Consider the following 19,990-nt stretch of genomic DNA (forward strand, 5'->3'; position numbering starts at 1 on the left):
CTTTTTTAGGAGCAAGCATCATTGGCAATAGTTGGAGAAATCCTTACAAGTTAGGAGCCAGCTCATCAATATTTGCAGAGTTCTGGATCCTGACATTTGTCCATTACTGGTCATAAGTTGCATCTTGACAGCTTGTGCATATCCATGCTGCACCTTTGGGTTTCTGAATATGAATGCGCTGGTAGTTTAGGACATTACCAAAGGTATTACTGGCCTATTTCAAATAACTTCAATTAAAGTTCTTTCAATTAAATTAAAACTTTGTAGTAAAAGATATAATTCTTGCGCACAGCTAGAAATGTAAAAAAAATCGTCATCTTAAATTTGCAGGTTGTTTCTGCACATGATGATCTTCGTGTACCTCATGATCTGATTTGGTTTTGTGTATGCTTGAAAGTCAGTGCTACAGTACATTCTACCAAAACTATTCGCATGCACCATGTTTGACAAGCCCGCTTTACCAAAAGAAGTCAATAATGGCGTAATGCAAGTGTCAACACTTTCCAAGACTGGCAAAATGAATGAAAGAATACATGACAGAAAGCTTGCCACTTCCGGTCAGAAAATCTGACTTTAGCCAAAAGCTAGATTTTTCAAGAATTGTTTACGGAGACGGGGGGGGGGGGGGGGGATGTGGGGAGGAACGAACAACACACAGAGGTATGGTGGATACAGTATTGACCTACCCCTGTACTTATCCTAGGAAGCATTGCCTTAAAGTGGATCCGAGATGAACTTTTACTCATTGCATAATTGTGTCCCTTTCCTATAGTTTATAGGGCATTCCTCAAGCCAAATACTTTTTTGTTTTTGTTTTAATAGTTTAATTCCCTATAAACTAAAAAAGCCACGCCCACAGCCCTCAGAGTGCCAAGGCACTTTCAGACAATAGCAAGGGCTTACAGGAGTTCAGTCTGGGCAGGAGGAGGGGGAGGTGTTACTAGCCATTGATTTCAAAGGCAGAGGGGAGGAGGGAGGAGGAGAGGGGACTGAATTTACACAAGAAATCTGATACCATCTCCAGCTCTTAGCCTGTGACAATATGACAAAAAGAACATGGCTGCCCCCATTGTATCACAGGAATAAATATTCATACACTTTTTAAACTTTTGCAGCTAGATATGCTGTGTAAACTATCTAAACTTTAGATAAGATATATAGACAAGTTACTTGTTATAGTTAGTGTTTCATCTCGGATCCGCTTTAAGTCAGGTGTGCTTTAAAGGGAACCAGAGAGGAACGGGGGGTGAAAAAAGAAACAGATTTTATACATACCGGGGGCTTCTTCCAGCCCCATAAGCCTGAATCGCTCCCACGCCGCCATCCTCAGCTTCCTGGATCCGCCGGTACCGGACCCGTCACTTCCGGCGGACGCGGCCAATTGTCCGCATCACAGGGGCTCCCTCCATACATGTACGCATGCGGCTGCGCAGTTAACAGCCACATGCGTATCTGTATGGGGAGAGCACCCTGTGATGCGGAGAATTGGCCGCGTCCGCCGGCCGACTTGCCGACTCGCGGCAATGACGGGACCCGGTGGCGGCTGATGCAGGCAGCGGAGGAGTGCGACGTGGGAGCGATCCGTGCGTATGGGGCTGGAGGAAGCCCCAGGTATGTATATTGCATCCTCTCTGGTTCCCTTTAAGCCTTATGCAGAATAAGTCCCATCTTACAAATTGTTCTGCTCTGCTATTCTTTATATAAAATATAAGACCTTAGTCTGGCGATACTGGCTCAAGATGCAAAAAAATCGCACCTCTTGATGTTAAGTAGTGCACTAGATCCCTGGCAGATTAAAACTATTTAAACATGTCAGAAAATCTGTGTCAATCTGTCTTCACAGCTGGCCATAAACTGTATAATCTGTGGCAGTTCAGGTAAAGGACTGATATAGTTTGATATTATTTACCTGGTCTGCTATCTTGCACCACTAGATGCTAAACATGCTTAATAATAATTCCTCTGCTGTTAGCCTCCCTCTGCTTGATGCAGTAAGATCTATACAAACGTTGATCAAGCACCAGTGCTGCCTGTGAATGCCCACCCTCTACGCTTCTTGAAGATTTTCAGTAAATATTCAGTTTATATTTCAATTAAACAGAGAGTAGATGTGGCCAATATTAGAATCATTGCATTACAGAACGTTAGTTGTGTGGCACCTGCCTTTTTATCTTCCCACAAGAAGCACCAGCCTTTCCCAATCAATGTTTTGTTTTTTGATATTGATCAAGTTGACCCTAGCTCTTTTTTTCCTGGTACACACCATGCAATTTCCAATCAAATAGACAGGACGAATAGATTATTTCCAACAGGTCTGATCTGATTTTTCAATAAATTTTCTGATCAGAAAAACGATCGGAAATCAGATCAGACCTGTCGAAAATTAGCTGTTTGACCATCTGATGAGAAATTGTGGGGTTTTTTTTGGGGGGGGGGGGGGGGCTATAGGTTAAATGTTTCAATGCTTTAGTCTGGTAGCCTGCTGTTTTCCCACTAAGGGGTATATTTACTAAACTGTGGCAATGAGAGTAACGTGCGTAAAGTATTGCACTTAATGATTAGAGCGTAATGCTTCACATGTAAGGTATTGATAGACTTTACTCATCATGCATAAGACTTTGCACTTAGTATTCTCATTACTGCCTGCAGTTTAGTGAATATACCTCTAAGATGCTTGGATAAGAAAAGTGCCCTAGGACAGAGTTCCCCAACCCTGTCCTCAAGGCCCACCAACAGTGCATGTTTTGTGGAAATCCACAGAGGTAGGTAATCAGCTCTGCTGAGACACTAATTACCTCACCTGTGCATCTTTTTGGTTTTCTACAAAACAAGTACTGTTGGTGGGCCTTGAGGACAGGTTTGGGGAACTCTGCCCTAGGACACTACACCTGCAAGGCTTATTAGTTATAGGCATGCTAGGATTACAAGTATAACGGACTTTTTAAGCTAGAATGGATTTCTTTACAAATTGCTGCACTTTCAATCATTAAAAGTAACTGAGCTGCTGTTATCTAGAAGTAACCACAGGGGGCACTGTTGTCTTGTAGTTTTTAGTAGAAGCATTCTCTTCTTGGGCACACAGGAAAGTTAACTACTTTTTTATATGTAAAAATAAATACTGTTCTAATTGCAAACATGTTTCCTCAATTATGTGTAAATAGTTTTGCATCTGTCCACTTTCATACCTCAGGAGGTTACTTTTTTTTTTTAATTTTGAGATTGATATTGTGTATTCACTTTCAAATACATCACTCCTGTTTCGTTGTGAATGGCTTGATCATGGCATATAACATTTCCTCACATTAGTCATCCTTGATGCGGTTTATCCTTCATTGGTATAAAACATAGGGTTACCTACCTCAGGCCTTTACACACACTAGATGGATGTCGTTTGACAGGGATCAGGACCCAATGGGGGGGGGGGGGGGTGTTGGCTGCTGGATTATCATCAGAGGTGGTCGCTAGCTGAGGTATCAGCTGTATTTTAATCTAGCATGTGTACAGGCTTTTAGATGATGTCTTTAGTTGGGCTGAAATAAGTCTATATACTATAAATGCAAACTATATCTTCCTAGTTCATATTTATGGTGAGTGTAAATAATTTGCACCATTCCTCTTCTAGGACTATGCAGTCTGACATGCATAATGACATTCGTGCAGAAGCTTCTCCGCACAGGGGCCACATACAAACTCAGTTTAGATAATCTTATGGATATTGATCAGTTGGCAGCAAATAACAGTTCACATGGACATCTAAATGGCGTTAGATGGCTGCAGCGTTCGTCGTTTAAGCACTGCCCATTCAAGTGAATGGACAGCTGCCAGCACAATCATTTCTCGGGAAGCAGGGTGAGATTAGGGTTAAAATTTTAAAACTGCTTTTTTTTTATCTTTAATCTGCATTTATAAATAAGCACCTCCAGGTGTGGTCCTATACTGAGAGATAAAGAAAGTTGCCAGGGAACTGGTATTTTTTTTTTTTTTAAGAACAAAGTCCGCAATAGAACCTTTCAGTATCTCTCCACTAGCGAATATAAGGTTTCCAAAGCAATACATTGCTGCTTCCAGTTTACTTATTCAGGTGTTTTATAGTCTCCTATGAGTATTACACCAAATTGGTAAGACGTAGTTCATATATTAGTTGGCTGATATCCTGGAATTCATTGGGTAGCAATTGGTTTAAGCACTGTTCTGTGGCTCACAGAGCTAATGCGTCAACAACCCTTTATGCCTTGTCTTTATCTCCCATTTAACATTTTGTCAAAGGTGTGTTATTTGGCAATATTTGAATGTAATATTTGTTGATTTTATGTTTTTTCAAACCTTTGGACCACCGCCGGAGCATTGCTGCTGGGTGGTGGAGCTGTAAGCCAGAAAATTATTTTTGCAAACCATGCAAGGTTTTAGTTGTCCCCACTCTTCCTTAGCAGTTAGATAGTGCTAGCTTCACCTGCCTTCAGCGTATTCATCCTTTATCCTTCCCACGCCATAGACCTTAAAACAAGGAAGTGACCAAGCTGAGCATTTTCACTATAGCAGACATTACTTTTAGTCCATTTTAAAGCTTAGGAAAACTGACAGTGAAAGGATCCTATTTTATAATTATTATCTACTCACACTTGAGGGAAAGAGCAGAAATGGAACAGATTGTAAACCGGAATGCACTTCTGTTCTGATTTTTATGGATAAGGGGATTTGATCCCCATATAGCCTATGGTAGAAACGTATCTGCCCTGGGCTCCAATCGGACCACAAACAGACTGTCTGAGCAGCCGATACTGTCCGCTCCTGCTAGCCATTTTTAAAAGGTCCAGAGTTAATTTCAAGTGTGCTATTTGCATTTGTAATCTGTTAGGCCCGGTTCACATTAGCGGTGGCTATCCGGAATAGCCGTGCCGGAGCCGCACCGCATGCTGGCCGGACGAAACGGACGCACGGCATAGCAATGTAAGTCTATGCCAGGGTTCACATGTGTCCGTTTCGTCCGGACCGGAGCCGGACCGGATCCGGACTCCGGTGTCCGTTCCAACATGCGCTATTTTTTGGTCCGGCTCCTCCGGCAGCCGTATCCGGGGCGGAGCCGGACTGCACCATCCGGCCAATGGAAACCAATGAGAACCGGAGAGCGCACAACACACTGGCAAAAAATCCGGATGTTCTACCCCACTTCCTATGCGGATTTTTGCGGCGATATTGGCTGGGGACACATGGGCAAGCATTTTGGAGTGGAGCAGCACAGCTGGATCCGGAGATGTTGGCAGCATGTCGGAGGTGGAGGTGAGTGCTAAACAGCAGAGGGCCTGATTCCACAGGTCCCCCTTCTGCTGACCTCCCAGACCCCAACATTTTTTTTTGTTTTTATACAGGTTGTACTCTTTAAGAATCCGGATCCGGACCGCAACCGTGTTCATACCGCACGGAAACCGTATGCAACCGGACCGGATCCGGACAGGAACCGTACGGTTCAGGTCCGATCCGGCTCCGGTGCGGTCCGGACATCCGGTGCGGTTTTTGCAAAACCGCAAGTGTGAACCGGCCCTTACTGTCAACTTTCAAGATGAGATCCAAAGAGCTGTCACTATCAGTGAAGCAAGCCATCATTAGGCTGAAAAAACAAAACAAACTTATCAGAGAGATGGCAAAAACATTAGGTGTGGCCAAAACTACTGTTTGGAACATTCTTGAATAAAAGGAACGCACCGGTGACCCAGAAGACCATGGAAAACTGGTGGATGACCAAAGAATTCTTTCCCTGGTGAAGAAAAGACCCTTCACAACAGCTGGCCAGATCAAAAACACTATTCAGGAGGTAAGTGTATGTGTGTTAAAGTCTAAAATCAAGAGAAGACATCACCAGAGTAAATACAGAGTGTATACCACAACATGTAATCCATTGGTCAGCCTCAAAAACAGGAAGGCTAGATTAGAGTTTGCCAAACCTCATCTAAAAAAGCCTTCACAATTCTGGAACATCCTATGGACAGATGAGACCAAGATCAACTTGTACCAGAGTGATAGGAAAAGTATGGAGAAGGATAGGAACTGCTCATGATCCTAAGCATATCACCTCATCAGTGAAGCATGGTGGTGGTATTGTCATGGTGTGGGAATGTATGGCTGTTACTGGAACTGGCTCTCTTGTATTTATTGATGTGACTGCTGACAAAAGCAGCAGGATAAATTCAGAAGTGTTACAGGTAATATTATCTGCTCATAATGAGCCATATGCTTCAGAATTAATTAGAAGGCGCTTCACAGTGCAGATGGACAATGACCCAAAGCATACTGCAAAAGCAAAGAGTTTTTGAAGGAGAATTTGAATGTTATGCAATCCGATTGAGCATGCATTTCACTAGCTGAAGACTAAACTGAAGGGAAAATGCCCCAAGAACAAAAGCAGGAACTGAAGTTGCAATAGAGGCCTGGCAGAGGATCACCAGGAATGAAATCCAGCATATGGTGATGTCTATGCGTTCCAGACTTCAGGCTGTAATTGATTTGCAACCAAGTATTTGAAAAGTGAAAGTTTGATTTAGGATTATTATTATTATTGTTCCATTACTTTTGCTCCCTTAACAAGTGGGAGGCACATATGCAAACTGTTGTAATTCCTACAGTGTTCACCTGATTTGGATGTCAATACCCTCAAATTAAAGCTGACAGTCTGCAGTTAAAGCAAAGTTTGTTTCATTTCAAATCAATTGTGGTTGCGTATAGAGCCAAAAATGTTAGAATTGTGTTGATGTGCCAATATTTATGGACCTGACTAATTGGCAGCATTTCACCCCAAAAATGCTTAAAGAGAATCTGTATTGTTAAAATCGCACGAAAGTAAACATACCAGTGCGTTAGGGGACATCTCCTATTCCCCTCTGTCACAATTTCGCCGCTCCTCGCCGCATTAAAAGTGGTTAAAAACCGTTTTAAAAAGTTTGTTTATAAACAAACAAAACGGCCACCAAAACAGGAAGTAGGTTGATGTACAGTATGTCCACACATAGAAAATACATTCATACACAAGCAGGCTGTATACACCCTTCCTTTTGAATCTCAAGAGATCATTTGTGTGTTTCTTTCCCCCTGCAGCTATCTTCCACTGAAGTGTCAGGCTGTTTCTTCCTGCAGAGTGCAGACAGCTCTGCCTGTATGTAATTCCTCAGTATGTGAAAGCCCAGCCAGCTCAGAGGAGGATTTATCCAGCTTGTAAAAGATAAGAGAGAAGCTGCCCTAATCTAAATAATACACAGGCAGTGTGCAGAGAGGGGCCTGGAGGGGGGAGATGCATCACAGAACCACAACACTGAAGAACTTGGCAGCCTTCCAGACACAGGCTGACAAGTCTGACAAGAGAGAGATGAGTTGATTTATTACAGAGATGGTGATAGTAGAACGTGCTGCAGTAAGCCAGAACACATTAGAATAGCTTTTGGAACTTGTAGGATGATAAAAAACAGGATGCAATTTTTGTTACAGAGTCTCTTTAAAATTAGGGAGCGGTTTCTGCCAAAATACATGTAATTTGTCAGCATTTGCCCCCCAAAAAAATACACGTAATGCACAATTTCTCACAAAATACACACTTAGGCAGCGATTTCCCCAAAATACACATAATTGTGGCACCTGTTGCCACAAAATTCATAAAGTGGCCGTCGTCCTTCCCATAAGGCAGCATTTCCAGCTTAAAACACGTCAGAGATCCCCTTTAAATTTTTTCCTCTTTTCCCCAAGTTAGTGCCCTCTAATATCCCTTGTGTCAGTGGTGGCACCTGAAAATAAAGCTATTACCTGGCAGGTGACAGTTCTCCTGTCCTCTAACGCTGCTCCCTAATTTTTATTGCTGTAACTTGGTCTGCAAATCTCCTGTGCAGTGCCGACAGGCAGAGTCAGGCTACAGGAAAACTGTAGCCAGAACCCAGCACTGGAGACAGAAATCGGTTCCAGTGCTGGGCTTTGGATGACATTTTCCCATAGCCCTTCTGTCGGAGTGCTGCTAAGATTCCCGCAGCTATACCAGACACCTCACCTATAGTCCTATTCATGTGTGACAGGAAGTATATTGAAAGTGACCAGTCATGTTTTTTAAGGGCTCTTTCACATCAGAGCTTGCGTTGGAGAACGCTCAAAGCATACGTTTTGTTGTATGCGTTTTAATGCGTTTTGCACTGCAGTGCACTGCAGTGAGTGTGCGTTTTTAATCCGTTTTCAATGCGTTACAGGACATAGGAAAACGCAGGTAATTTTTTTTTCTTTTAGTTTTCAACTTTCTACATTGTTCCTCTGTTGCATTCTGGGACTGATTGCCTGCGTTAACGGATTAAAAACGCGCATAGTGTGCGTTTTACATTGACTAACATTGTAACGCATAAAGCTAGCGTTGGCCGAAAAACTGCGCCTGGGTGCAGTGTAACGCAACGCACAAAAAGGCTGCGTTATATGTGAAAGCTAAAATGAAAGTCTATGGACTTTCATTTCACCTTGGGTAACGCAAACTTTATCCTTTGCGTTGAAACGCAGAAAATCTGCCCTAATGTGAAAGAGCCCTTACCAGTCCTTCTACTGTCTGCCAAAAAGGCACCAGTAATTTTACAGTTCCATAGGATGTGGGAGCCAACCTCATCTTTGCATCAACAGCAATTGGGATCTTGGTCAGGAAAGAACTACCATTAGGAAAGTTGTTTTTGTGTTTTTTTTCTTTTTATAATTGATTTCTTGGATGCGCACCAGGGCTGTGGAGTCGGTACAAAAATACTCCCCTCAAGTTAGGATTCCACCAACTCGGACTCCTCGACTCCTCTAATTTGCATATTACAATTTTGTTGATTAAAAGTATGTAACATGAAATGCATCTCTTAACTCTAATTTTAAAAGACAACTGAAGTTAGAGGGATAAGGAGGCTGCCATATTTATTCCCTTTTAAACAATACCAGTTACCTGGATATCCAGCAGATCTTCTGCCTCTAATACTTTTAGTCATAGACTAAAACTAGTCCTTGGTAAGAGTACTTGTAGACGATAGACAGGAACAAAGAACATCTATCAGGCACTAGGCAGTGTAATTGTAGGTACATGTAAGAGTGATGTGCAGGTACTCTGCAGGAGAATGAGGGGATTCTTCCTCTATTACACATTCTTCATGCACAATCTGAACCAGGTTAATGGGAGACAACACCTCTGTGTACAATGTGCACAACCTTCTCAGTGGATTCCCTGCTGCTCTGTGGGGAGGGCATATGTATAGTACTACTATGTAACAAAGTAAACCTGAGACAGATGACATTAAGGTTTAAGTACCTGGGGCTTCCTCCAACCCCCTTCAGGCTAATCCAGTCCCTCACTGTCCTCCTCCGCCACCTGGATCTTCTGCTATGGGTCCAGGTACTTGAGCCAGTCTTGCTTAGTTTGCATACACACACTCCGCCGCCTGGAGCGTACTACACCTGCGCAGCACTATTGCACAGGTGCAGAATGTTCCTGGCTGTGGGAGCGGCACACAGGGGCGGACTGCGCTGACTGGCTGAATTACCGGGACTCATAGCAGAAGATCCAGGTGGCGGAGGAGGACAGCGAGGGACTGATTAGCCTGAAGGGGGCTGGAGGAAGCCCCAGGTATGTATAAAATTTTTCATCCATCTCAGGTACTCTTTAATTCATAGTCTTCAAACCAAATTTTAACAATATATGAAATTTGATTTCATGAGCAAAGAGAGTGCATACATTTGCATAAACCAGCATCAGCACAGAATTATTTCCATCTCATTGACCATCTCTATCAGAGACGCAGCTACACATCAGGCTTTATTCTTACAGCATAGATGTTATTTAGTATATATAAGAGATTCCTGTGCACACATATATACAGTCACAATCAGATATGTATATCTGACTTAAAAATACGGGGACTGCTTTATTGAAGCAGCACAAGTAACGGTTTTGATTGGTTTCATTTCATTTTTGTGGACTAAGCACAGCTATTACTGTATCTATTATTTATGATGACTATTATCTGAGAAATAGAACATTTTATCATATTTTCTATTTTAATTACAGTTTAAATTCATTAGGCGTCGGAGTCGGTGCATTTTTCTACCTAAAAATTGCTCCTCCTCCACAGCCCTGATGCGCACTGCAATGGTTGATTAGTAAACAAAGATGTACATTTTCGGCTTTTTGGATGTGGAAACTTAAATTTCCCGTACGATCGACTAGTAATCTGACAGGAAGTTGTATTGTGTTAACTTGCCCAAACTGCTCATAATGATGAGATCGATTTTCGAAACCTCTAATCTTATCTTAGGCATTTTTTAAATAGGTACTGGTGTCCTTGGGTGGGAAGCAAAGTAAAAATCTTTATCAGCGTGGACACTGGCAGGTCCAAGAGGTTTTCACCTGTTTTTTTACTCAATTTACAAATTAATGAACATTTTGAATGATTCACTTTAACAGATTATTTTGCTTAACCCAGAGGACCTAGTGCTCACAAATCCATCCTATCCCAAAAAAAAAAAGATTGGAAAATGATTGTGCATCGGAGCTTAAAAGGACCACTATCGCAAAAAAAATTGTAAAATTTAAAATACATGTAAACTCATACCAATAAGAAGCAAGTTTCTTCCAGAGTAAAATGAGCTATAAATTACTTTCCTCATATGTTGCCAGTACTTACAGTAGGTAGTAGAAATCTGATAGAACCGTCAGGTTTTGAACTAGTATATCTCTTCATGGGGGATCCTCGGCATGGCCTTTATTCTTTATAAAGACACTTCCAGAAAAGGGTTTATACAAAGATGCTGGGCAGCCTCCCTGTTCGCTGCACACTTCTTTGGAAGTTGGACGGTGCAACTGCCATTCAATAAGTGCTTTTGAAAATAAAGAAAACCCTTAGAATCCCCCATGAGGAGATGGGCTAGTCCAAAACCTGTTGGTTCTGTCAGATTTCCGCTATCTACTGTAAATGACCGCAACATAGGAGAAAAGTAATTTATGGCTCATTTTACTCTGGAAGAAATGTATTCATTTGTATGTGTTAACATGTACTTTAAATTTTGAGATTTTCACGATAGTGGTCCTTTCAGGGACCCGTTCATTACGCAGAATTCTTAACTGCTGTCCTATTGACTCAAACAGAATTTAATTAAAACCTAGGGCCTCTGTTGGTCAGTTGTATTGAGATTGAATTGAATATGCTGGTTATTAACAAGCAGTGCAAACCTCAAGGTGGCAGCAGTCCAGGTAGCTTTTTGATCAGATGCTTAAAGGACAACTATGGTAAGAAGAATATGGAGACTACCAAATTTATTTCCTTTCAAACAATGCCAGTTGCCTGGCAGTTCTGCTGATCTGTTTGGTTGCAGTAGTGTCTGAATAACACCAGAAACAAGCATGCAGCTAATCATGTCAGATCTGACAATAATGCCAGAGACTCCTGATCTGCTGCATGCTTGTTCAGGGTCTGTGGCTAAAAATATTAGAGGCAGAGGATCAGCAGCGTAACTATGCAACTGGTGTTAATTAAAAGGAAATAAATATGGCAGCCTCCATATCCCTCTTGCTACAGTCTGATTCAAATGGAGTGGTGCAAGATAATGAAATTAGTACCACTCTGCGATCCTCTTCTAATCCAAGTAATCAATAGTTTGGCAGGTTGGCCCACTGTCAAATAGTGCGTGGCTTGCATGCCTGTCCGCAAACTACTTGTTTCTCTGCCATTTACATGATAACGGAGACATGGTGATGTGGGGAGAGGGGCATGCTGGGAGCACTTTAATGTTAAGTTTGTCAGCACTTCTGTCCTGAAATGGCCACCACTACCACCGCTATAGTAGTGTCACAGCAAGACAGGTGGGGAGAGAGCTTATAAGCATAGAAGAAAAAATGTTTATGGCAAGTATTAATGTTTTTATTGTAAACTCTAAGTGTTATTGCCATGGTTTGTCATTTTGCGTTTTGATAAAGCAGGAAAGAATGACAGAAATCAGGAAATTGTCCATGAAAATGTTAATGTGGTAAGGGCTGTATGTGACCATAGCAGCTCCTGGTTTCATACAGAGATCACTCAGTACAGTGCTAGTGGATGCCTGGGAAATGATATCAACATTTTGTCAATTATTCAGTAATATTATTCCAAGTGCTGGAAAAATTACGTATAAACTTAATTTTCTATTTGGCGTCTGTCATACTTTACATAACTAAAAGTCCTTATTTACAAACGTTTCCAGGTGCTGAAAACAATTAGAAACTTAAAGTAGAAATGTGCTTACCGGTAATACGTTGAAAGCATGTGCAGGCCTAATGAGTGATAAGGACTTGCATGCTATTATTATTATTTTTTTTTTCTAAATTTGTGGTCTGTAGTTTTTCTAATTCGTGTTTTTTATTTTCTCATAAGGAATAAATACAGATGGTCAGTGAGATGTAAGATTATGCAAATATATGCAGCTTGAACATGGTTCCATAGTGTCCTGCTGATGGGAGATTTGATTGGTTTCTTCTCAAGTTGCATACATTTGCATGCAGAATGGGCATAATTCTGCATGAACACTGGGCTACTTGAATCTCATTGACATACGTATTGGGAAATGTAAGTGCAGGAAGTCTGTGCCTTGCAATATGGCTTCTTTAGTGAGAATGACTGTTTACCCTTAAATGTTTGACCTACTTATGGCTTTCCGTTTAGAGTGCTGATTTGCAAATGAAACAAGAAATCACTGGTTGCTATGAGCAACCAGAACAATACATCCCGTACATGAAGTCCTGTTTATCACCTATCATTCATAGTATCACATAGTGAAAGATGGTGATAGTTGACTAATGGCTTAGGCAGAACGTTGGACACAATTTAACTCAGTCAATCTTGCTCAATATCAAAAACGGCAATTTTATAGCGTACAAAATATACATTGAAGCCAGACATGGAGCAATCATAGGAAGGCAACATTTTATAATGTTTTTATAAGTTTGCTTTACTTCATGGGATCTGGATACAGTCACCTTAAGAAATCTGGCAAACCTGGCCTGCAATTTTTTCATTGTTGTAAATGTTTTTTAGGTGGCAAAGGTGGTTAGTGAAATAGTGGTTGTGCGATTGCAGTGCAGGTGCCGTGTCTTGTAAAAGGGGCTGGCCAATTAAGATTAATAACAGGAAACACTGCAGATGCCTGTGCATTACTGGGGGACCTCTAGACTACCAGGGAATCTGATGAAGAGTGCTACTATAGGAGGGCACAGGGGCCACTATGTGGTGATACAACACAGGAGGCTCTTGGTGCAGTGGCCATCATAAGAGTTACACCGCATAGGGTCCAGTCAGGCCCGGCTTCACATCAGAGGAGCCTATAGGCACAGATGGCCTGGCACCCTAGACGTCGCCATCAATGAACATGCAAACCCCCACCGAACAGCACCACAATTTTGCTCGCTGGCCCTGCTGTCACTTCTCCCTTATTCAGGTAGCTACAGGTGTCCCTTAGCATTAGGTAGCCAGAGGTAACATCTCACCATCATCAGGACTCTGCATAGGAAAGGAGGGAGGGAGGTACTAGGGGAGGGGAGTGAGCAGCCTTTTCATCATCAGGCGCCTGTAGGTATATGCCTTATGGTAAACCCAGGCCAGTACAAAGGACACACAGCACAGGAACCACTATAAGGGAGTATTATACATAAAGGCACTCTAAGGAGGAGACTAGAGTTTTGTTTGAACAGGTGGATACTTTAAAGGGACCCCGAGTTGGACACACAAATGCCATAATGAACTTACCTGGATCTTCCTCCAGCTCCCTTGTAGTCCGTGAGGTCCGTTGGCGCCCTCTGGCCTCCCTCCGTTCTTCTGTTGGCCGCAACGTTAGCCGTGCGACTTGGCTGGGAGTCGCGCGCTCATTGCCGTAAGTGCTCCACGTGTGGTTCTCAAAAGAATGAGCCATGCGTGTGCGGAACGCTCACTGTGACGGGCACACGGAGGGGCCATGCATGTTTAGTTGTGGATGACTCCCAGCCAAGTCATGCGGCTAATGGAACCCGCCAGTGGAAGAACGGTGGGAGCCCAGAGGATGCCTAGGGACCTTATGGACTACGGGGGGGGGGGCTGCAGGAAGTCCCAGGTAAGTTTATTATGGTATTTTTGTGCGAGTTATTGGATGGGGTGTGCGTGGCTGCGCATGCGCAGTAAGCCCCAGCTGGCAGAATTACCAAGCTGCTTAGCGAAGATCCAGGTAGTGTGGGAAGACAGTGAGGGACCTAGTAGCCTGGAGGGGGCTGGAGGAAGCCCCAGGGTTGGGTGGCATGAGATAACAATCCAGTCACCAGGCCGTTAGTTATATTGCAGTTTTATTTGTATGGCTGCTTTTGGGCTGTTCATTGCTGTATGTTTTTAAATATTGACACTGTGTAAAATGGTCCTTTTTAGTTTGAAATGCTCAAATACCTACAATGACCATCCAGATTTTACCTTGAAATTGTCTTAATCCTAGAACACTCATCAAATTTTTATTGGCTAATGACTGACCAATTTCACCACTGCCAGGTAGTATAAAGAGGGGGCCGACCAACCAATCAACTATCCAATTCGATTATTATAATCGAATTGGATGTAAATTGATGCTGCCAAGGGCATGCCGACCGACAAAGCAAACAATTTCGGGACAGAAATTGGCCGCACGGTCGATCGCGCATGCTGGAAAATTTTGGGCAGAAGTTGGTTGGTCGGGTGTGCGGCGGTTCGGTGGCCGAGTTGCGAACGAGCGGCAAGTCTGCCGCAATGTATAAATGTATGTAGTGTATTGCATTTATACATTACCTTTTCAGTCAGCCTCCGCGCAGTCTCCGTCCATCTCGCTGGGTTCCGCATGCACGCCGGCGGCGCATAGCGTCTGACGTCAGGCGCTATGCACCGCTAGCATGTATGCGGCTTACCCGGCGAGATGGACAGACACCGTTTGGAAGCTGCTACAGGACAGGTAATGTATAAATACCCTACACTACATACATTTATACATTTTGAGGGCGCCGGCGGGGCGGACAGCGGCGGCTCAGCCAGTTCCCTGATGATTTCATGCTGAAATCGGACGGGAATTGGCCTGTAGTGTATGGGCAGATTCGATTAGAGACAAATTTGTCTTTTTCGAATCTGCCCATGATCGTTCTTATGTATGGCCACAGTATGTTCGTTGTATTCAAAATCTGTTGGCTCTCATACTATCTGGAGGTGGTAAATTGTGCCAATCATTAACCAATCAAAATTGGATGTGTGTACTAGGCTTTACTGCTTGCAAAAGAAAATCACCTTGCCTGCAACAAGTAAAATTAGCTGATCATTTTTTTTTCAACCAATTGCTTTATTCTCCTTCACTGCTTCTACTCCCGCTCCCCATTCTATTAGACAGTACATGCCTCTTTACTGTCAGTGGTTGCTAGCCAGTCAGTGGGCAAAAACGTTCACAAATGACAGGTAAAAAGGATTTAAGGTAGCCACACACCATACAATTTTTAAATTTCTTTCTAATTCAAGAATTACCATCAGTTTTCCTGATTGATTGTAACATTAAAAAGAAATCTGACCAATGTACCTAACGTGTGTTCAATTTTATCCCAATTATTTAAAAAAAAAATCCATAACTCCCAATCCACTTGTATCTTAAAAAAAAAAAAAAAATCTTTAGATTTCTTGGGACAACCGATCTTTTTTTTATCGTTTTTATCGAGTTGCCATAAAAACTGATCATTTTATTCTATTGTGTGTGGCCACCTTAAGAGGGCAATTTTTGATTCTATATATGATAAATCTTTGCTTTTAGTTATCTGTAGCTAAAGCTGGCCACTAACGGTCCAATTTCTAGCGAAAATCATTCGAGCGATCAGACATTTTGATCGGACGAAAAATCGTTCACTACACCATCAACTAACCAATCATTGCTTCCTATCTATCACGACCACCAAGAAAATCCAATTTTTCGTTCGACGAAAATTCATTCGGGCGACATTTTTTTCAGTCGTTCATAATCGATTGTGTCCACCAATGGAGATTTACAACCAATCCGATCAGAATTTCTGATCGCTCGAACGATTTTTCGCTAGAAATTGGACCGTTAGTGCCCAGCTTAAGAATGTTCAGTGTCTGAGCACTTTATAAGTGATAATTTCACTATTTATCGTTTAATATTTCATTTTCTCTTTCTAGTTGCTTATCAGTAATATGGTCACCAGAATGTAAATAATTTATGCAGCATGCAATGTGACCATTCAGATGCAGTGGCTGATCATTGTGGTTGTTCCATGTATGAGCTCCATGCATTTGCATAAAATTATAATATTTTCTTCAACTCAAAATTATTTCTATTTGTATGCTGCAGATGCATTAGAATACGTTTATTAATATAAACATACCTCTTGTAGCAAGTTTGTACCGTGCTGTTCGTGTGTAGGTAGAACAAACTAATGACGGTTTGTCTTTTGATGATTATGTAATTAAGTGACTGAAAAAAATCCGAGCTGCCTGACTTTTCTCCAAGATATTGTTGGTTTTCTGAACAATGGTCTGTTCCTAGCTTATTGTCAGCTGAATGTATCTGAATGGCTTGCTTCCAGCACCTTTCCTGTAATGTATGCAGGTAGTTTAGCTGTGCTGCTTGCTTGTAGCTGTGTTGATCTGCCAGTGCAGCTCTGTCACTCTCTTACCAGGCTGCAGCAGTGGGAGCCCCAGGCACCGTTACTTGCAGACTCCCTCGCTGGGGCCCCATGCTCTTTCTTCGCTTACAAGCTTAGTATGCCAGGGAGAGGTGCTAGCAGAGGCTGTGTACTCTGCTTTATTTACGGAAACAGCGGGGTTGAGATTGATTGCGTTGTAGGAAGGTCTGTGGCTAAGAGGAGAAAGGAGGGGTGCAGAAGAGGGGGGGGAGTGGACGACAAACAAGCAGGAGGGGGTCACAGCACATGCTCAGTGCCTTTTAGTCTGAGGGGGGAAGTTTGCAGCGCTGTGCGTGGAGGCTGAGGTCATAGCACAAGCTCAGTGAAAGCTCTCTGAGGTCTGTGACTGCATGTGCCACCATTTTGAGTAGTTTAGAGTGAGGAAAAGGGGGTAGAGTTTAGAGCAGGGACTGCAGGCTGTGAGGGATTCAGGCAGAGCCAGCTGCGCCTGTGCTAGTGATGGATGACCTGTTCAGCCCTTGCAGGTAGGAACTTGACACCTCTGGCCTCTAGCTCTGCTGCTCCTGCCAGCTTGTGAAATGTTTACCATGTTTTTCGGCCCTTGTGATATTAATATTGCATGTCACTGCAAAGCCCGTAAACCTTGCTTGCTGCAGCCGTTCTGCATGCTTACCTGGGAGCGACACAGCATGCTGTCAGGTACGTTCTGCACTGTTCTGCTCTTGATTATGTTTTTTCTTCCTTGGCTTCCGTCTCTTCCAGCAATGCTATGTTAACCATTTCTAATGAGAGAGCCCCTGACTTGTAATGCATCCTTTCTGTAGTCTGTTAAGGGTTAAACGTCGCACGCTAGCCTGTGTCAGAGCCTCGGAGCTGCCCGGAGATGCTGGAAGCCGTACAGCCAGCGATGTGGCTCTTTGGTTGAATGTTTTGGGGCCTGCAGTGACTGTTTAGATAATGTTTTCAGGAGGGTTGGAGGTGGCCAATGATTGGCTCCTTACAGCTGGGGGTGGGACTTTGTGTTGATTGAGAAGTCTGCGTCCCCGGGGCTAATGATGTGAATTACTGTGATAATGTGCTGGAAGTCAGAAGGCAAGCAATAATTCCCTGAATCTGCCATGTCCCACTGCTTATCTACGGCTCACTGCCCCTATTACTGAGTCCATTGTTGTCTATAATTTACTTTTTTTGCATACATTGTTTTGTCTAAATTCATAAAAAAAAGTTAGTACTTATTTCTACCTTTTTTAAATGATCTTGGCATTATTGAAATTATAATTATAAAACACGTCATTAAATCAGTGGCCTGTCTACTGAAATACAACTGGTCCTAAATTGAACATAAACGTAATATACTGGTATATTTATATATCTAAGTATTGATTGCTTGTATGCTGATTTTTTTTTTTTATAACATTCTTCATTATTTTCAATTGTAAAATCTAACATACAAGAAAAAACAAATATATATATATATAATATTTTGGTATGTTGATTTTAGTCGGTTGGAAATAATTTATGGTCCTGATAGACATAGTTGCCCAGGTATTAATTTTTTTAGAAATGTTTTTGACATTGTAATAGATTCCTCGGTGTCACTTGGTGACAGCTTTAGTATTATCGTCCTTCATTACTTGACTTTGCTTCCATTTTACAATATACACCTGTCATCGGCAGCTTGTAACTGATTATAAGATATATGCAAGTCTCCTGGATGTTATGCTGATCATCCATGTGAGGCATGAATGCAGATCAGGTGTGCAATTTATAAAATAATTAAGACTAGAGTATAAACGCTTCAATTTTTTTTTTTTTTAAATGTTACAACTTGAAAGGATACCCGAAGTGACATGAGATAGACATGTGTATGTACAGTGCCTAGCACACAAATAACTATGCTGTGTTACTTTTTTTCTTTTTCTGCCTGAAAGAGTTAAATATCAGGTGTGTAAGTGGCTGACTCAGACAGGAAGTGACTACAGTGTGACCCTCACTGTTAAGTAATTCCCCTTTTTATCTCTTTCTTGCTCTCAGAAGCCATTTTCTGCTAGGAAAGTGTTTTTATAGTTGGAATTTCTTATCAGTGAGGGTCACACTGTAGGCACTTGTCTGAGTCAGGACTGAGTCAGCCACTTACATACCTGATATTTAACTATTTCAGACAGAGAAAGAAAAAAAGGAACACAGCCTAGTTATTTGTGTGCTAGGCACTGTACATACACATGTCTATCTCATCATGTCACATGTCACTTCGGGTATCCTTTGAAGTAGAACAAAAACTTTTCTAATAAGACTGCATACTAAGGGTACAATGGTTAATTTGCATATATTCAGCAGTGTTGCACTGGGAGACATCTCAAGCTCACTCCAACCTGAATTATCGCAAATTCTTTCTGTTTTAAGAAAGCAAACTTTTGTTTTACTTAACATCTTAGTAAGGGGGCTTTTAGGACCATTGTAGTCCCTTACACACTCCAATGAGTTCTGGGTCACCATGAGCTTGCTGGTTAGTCTACTAAATAGAAGATGTCTGAATTTACTTTGCTAAAAACTCAATGCAAAAATGTCAGTTGATCAGAAAATGCAGCCACTTCTTTTAAAGTAATGCTCTCCTTTCTCAAAATAAGTAATTTCTCTCTCTTGTACAAACACTGGAACCTGATAAGTACTTTTCTGTGACTACTGTACTCTAGATAAGAAGATGGCATCCATTGGGCAGAGGCAGAATGAATATGGTTCTACCAGCTTGTTGTGGATTTTGTGAAATGAGAACAAATTTAAAACTGGACTGGTTAATAGTTGTTGAGTTAATAAGTATAGTATATGCACACGTGTGTGTGTGTGTGTGTGTGTGTGTGTGTGTGTGTGTGTGTGTGTGTGTGTGTGTGTGTGTATTTAAAATCCAACTGGTATTTTATGTTACAGTGTTAGGAACTGAAAGTAAGAATTCTTAAGAACTAATTTTCATAGACAAGACTTTATCATCTTTACAATTTAACTAGCGTCACAGAAATGAAACTGAAACAAAAAAATCGTTCCAATTGAGGTTACCTTTTTTATTTAACAGACCACAATTTGCACCCTCAAGACAAAAATAAATATTATATTGAGGTCTCTTCCACGAGCCGTGGTCACAAGCTTGGGTGACCCGGAGGGACCTTTCCCTACAGGCTCTGTGTGCTGATAGCTACACTACCATTTTTGATGAACAGCATCTTTGTCAGGTGAAATGAAACAGAACTACTTTCACTGTGACAGCCTGAAGTTCAGAAAGCCATGACTTGTAATTTTCATTGAATTCTGCATTTTCTGTTCAAAAAACTGATGTACAACTTTTCATTTTATATTCTCTCA

General features: G+C 41.9%; 1 protein-coding gene across 6 annotated transcripts in view; it reads left to right on the forward strand.

Annotated features, from left to right (window-relative positions):
* The window catches only part of RERE (arginine-glutamic acid dipeptide repeats), a 534,579-nt gene that overhangs the window by 405,150 nt on the left and 109,439 nt on the right, over positions 1–19,990 (forward strand). The window contains exon 1 of one of the 6 annotated variants that reach the window (XM_068240710.1): positions 16,959–17,160. The exons of the other annotated variants lie outside the window; for them this stretch is intronic. Coding sequence (XP_068096811.1) covers positions 17,135–17,160 — 26 coding nt within the window. The 5' untranslated portion in view covers positions 16,959–17,134. Of the gene's footprint in view, positions 1–16,958; positions 17,161–19,990 lie in introns of those variants that run through there. 6 annotated transcript variants of the gene reach the window in all.

The sequence above is a fragment of the Hyperolius riggenbachi genome, chromosome 6, assembly GCF_040937935.1.
Source record: "Hyperolius riggenbachi isolate aHypRig1 chromosome 6, aHypRig1.pri, whole genome shotgun sequence".
In the NCBI taxonomy this organism is placed as follows: Eukaryota; Metazoa; Chordata; class Amphibia; order Anura; family Hyperoliidae; genus Hyperolius; species Hyperolius riggenbachi.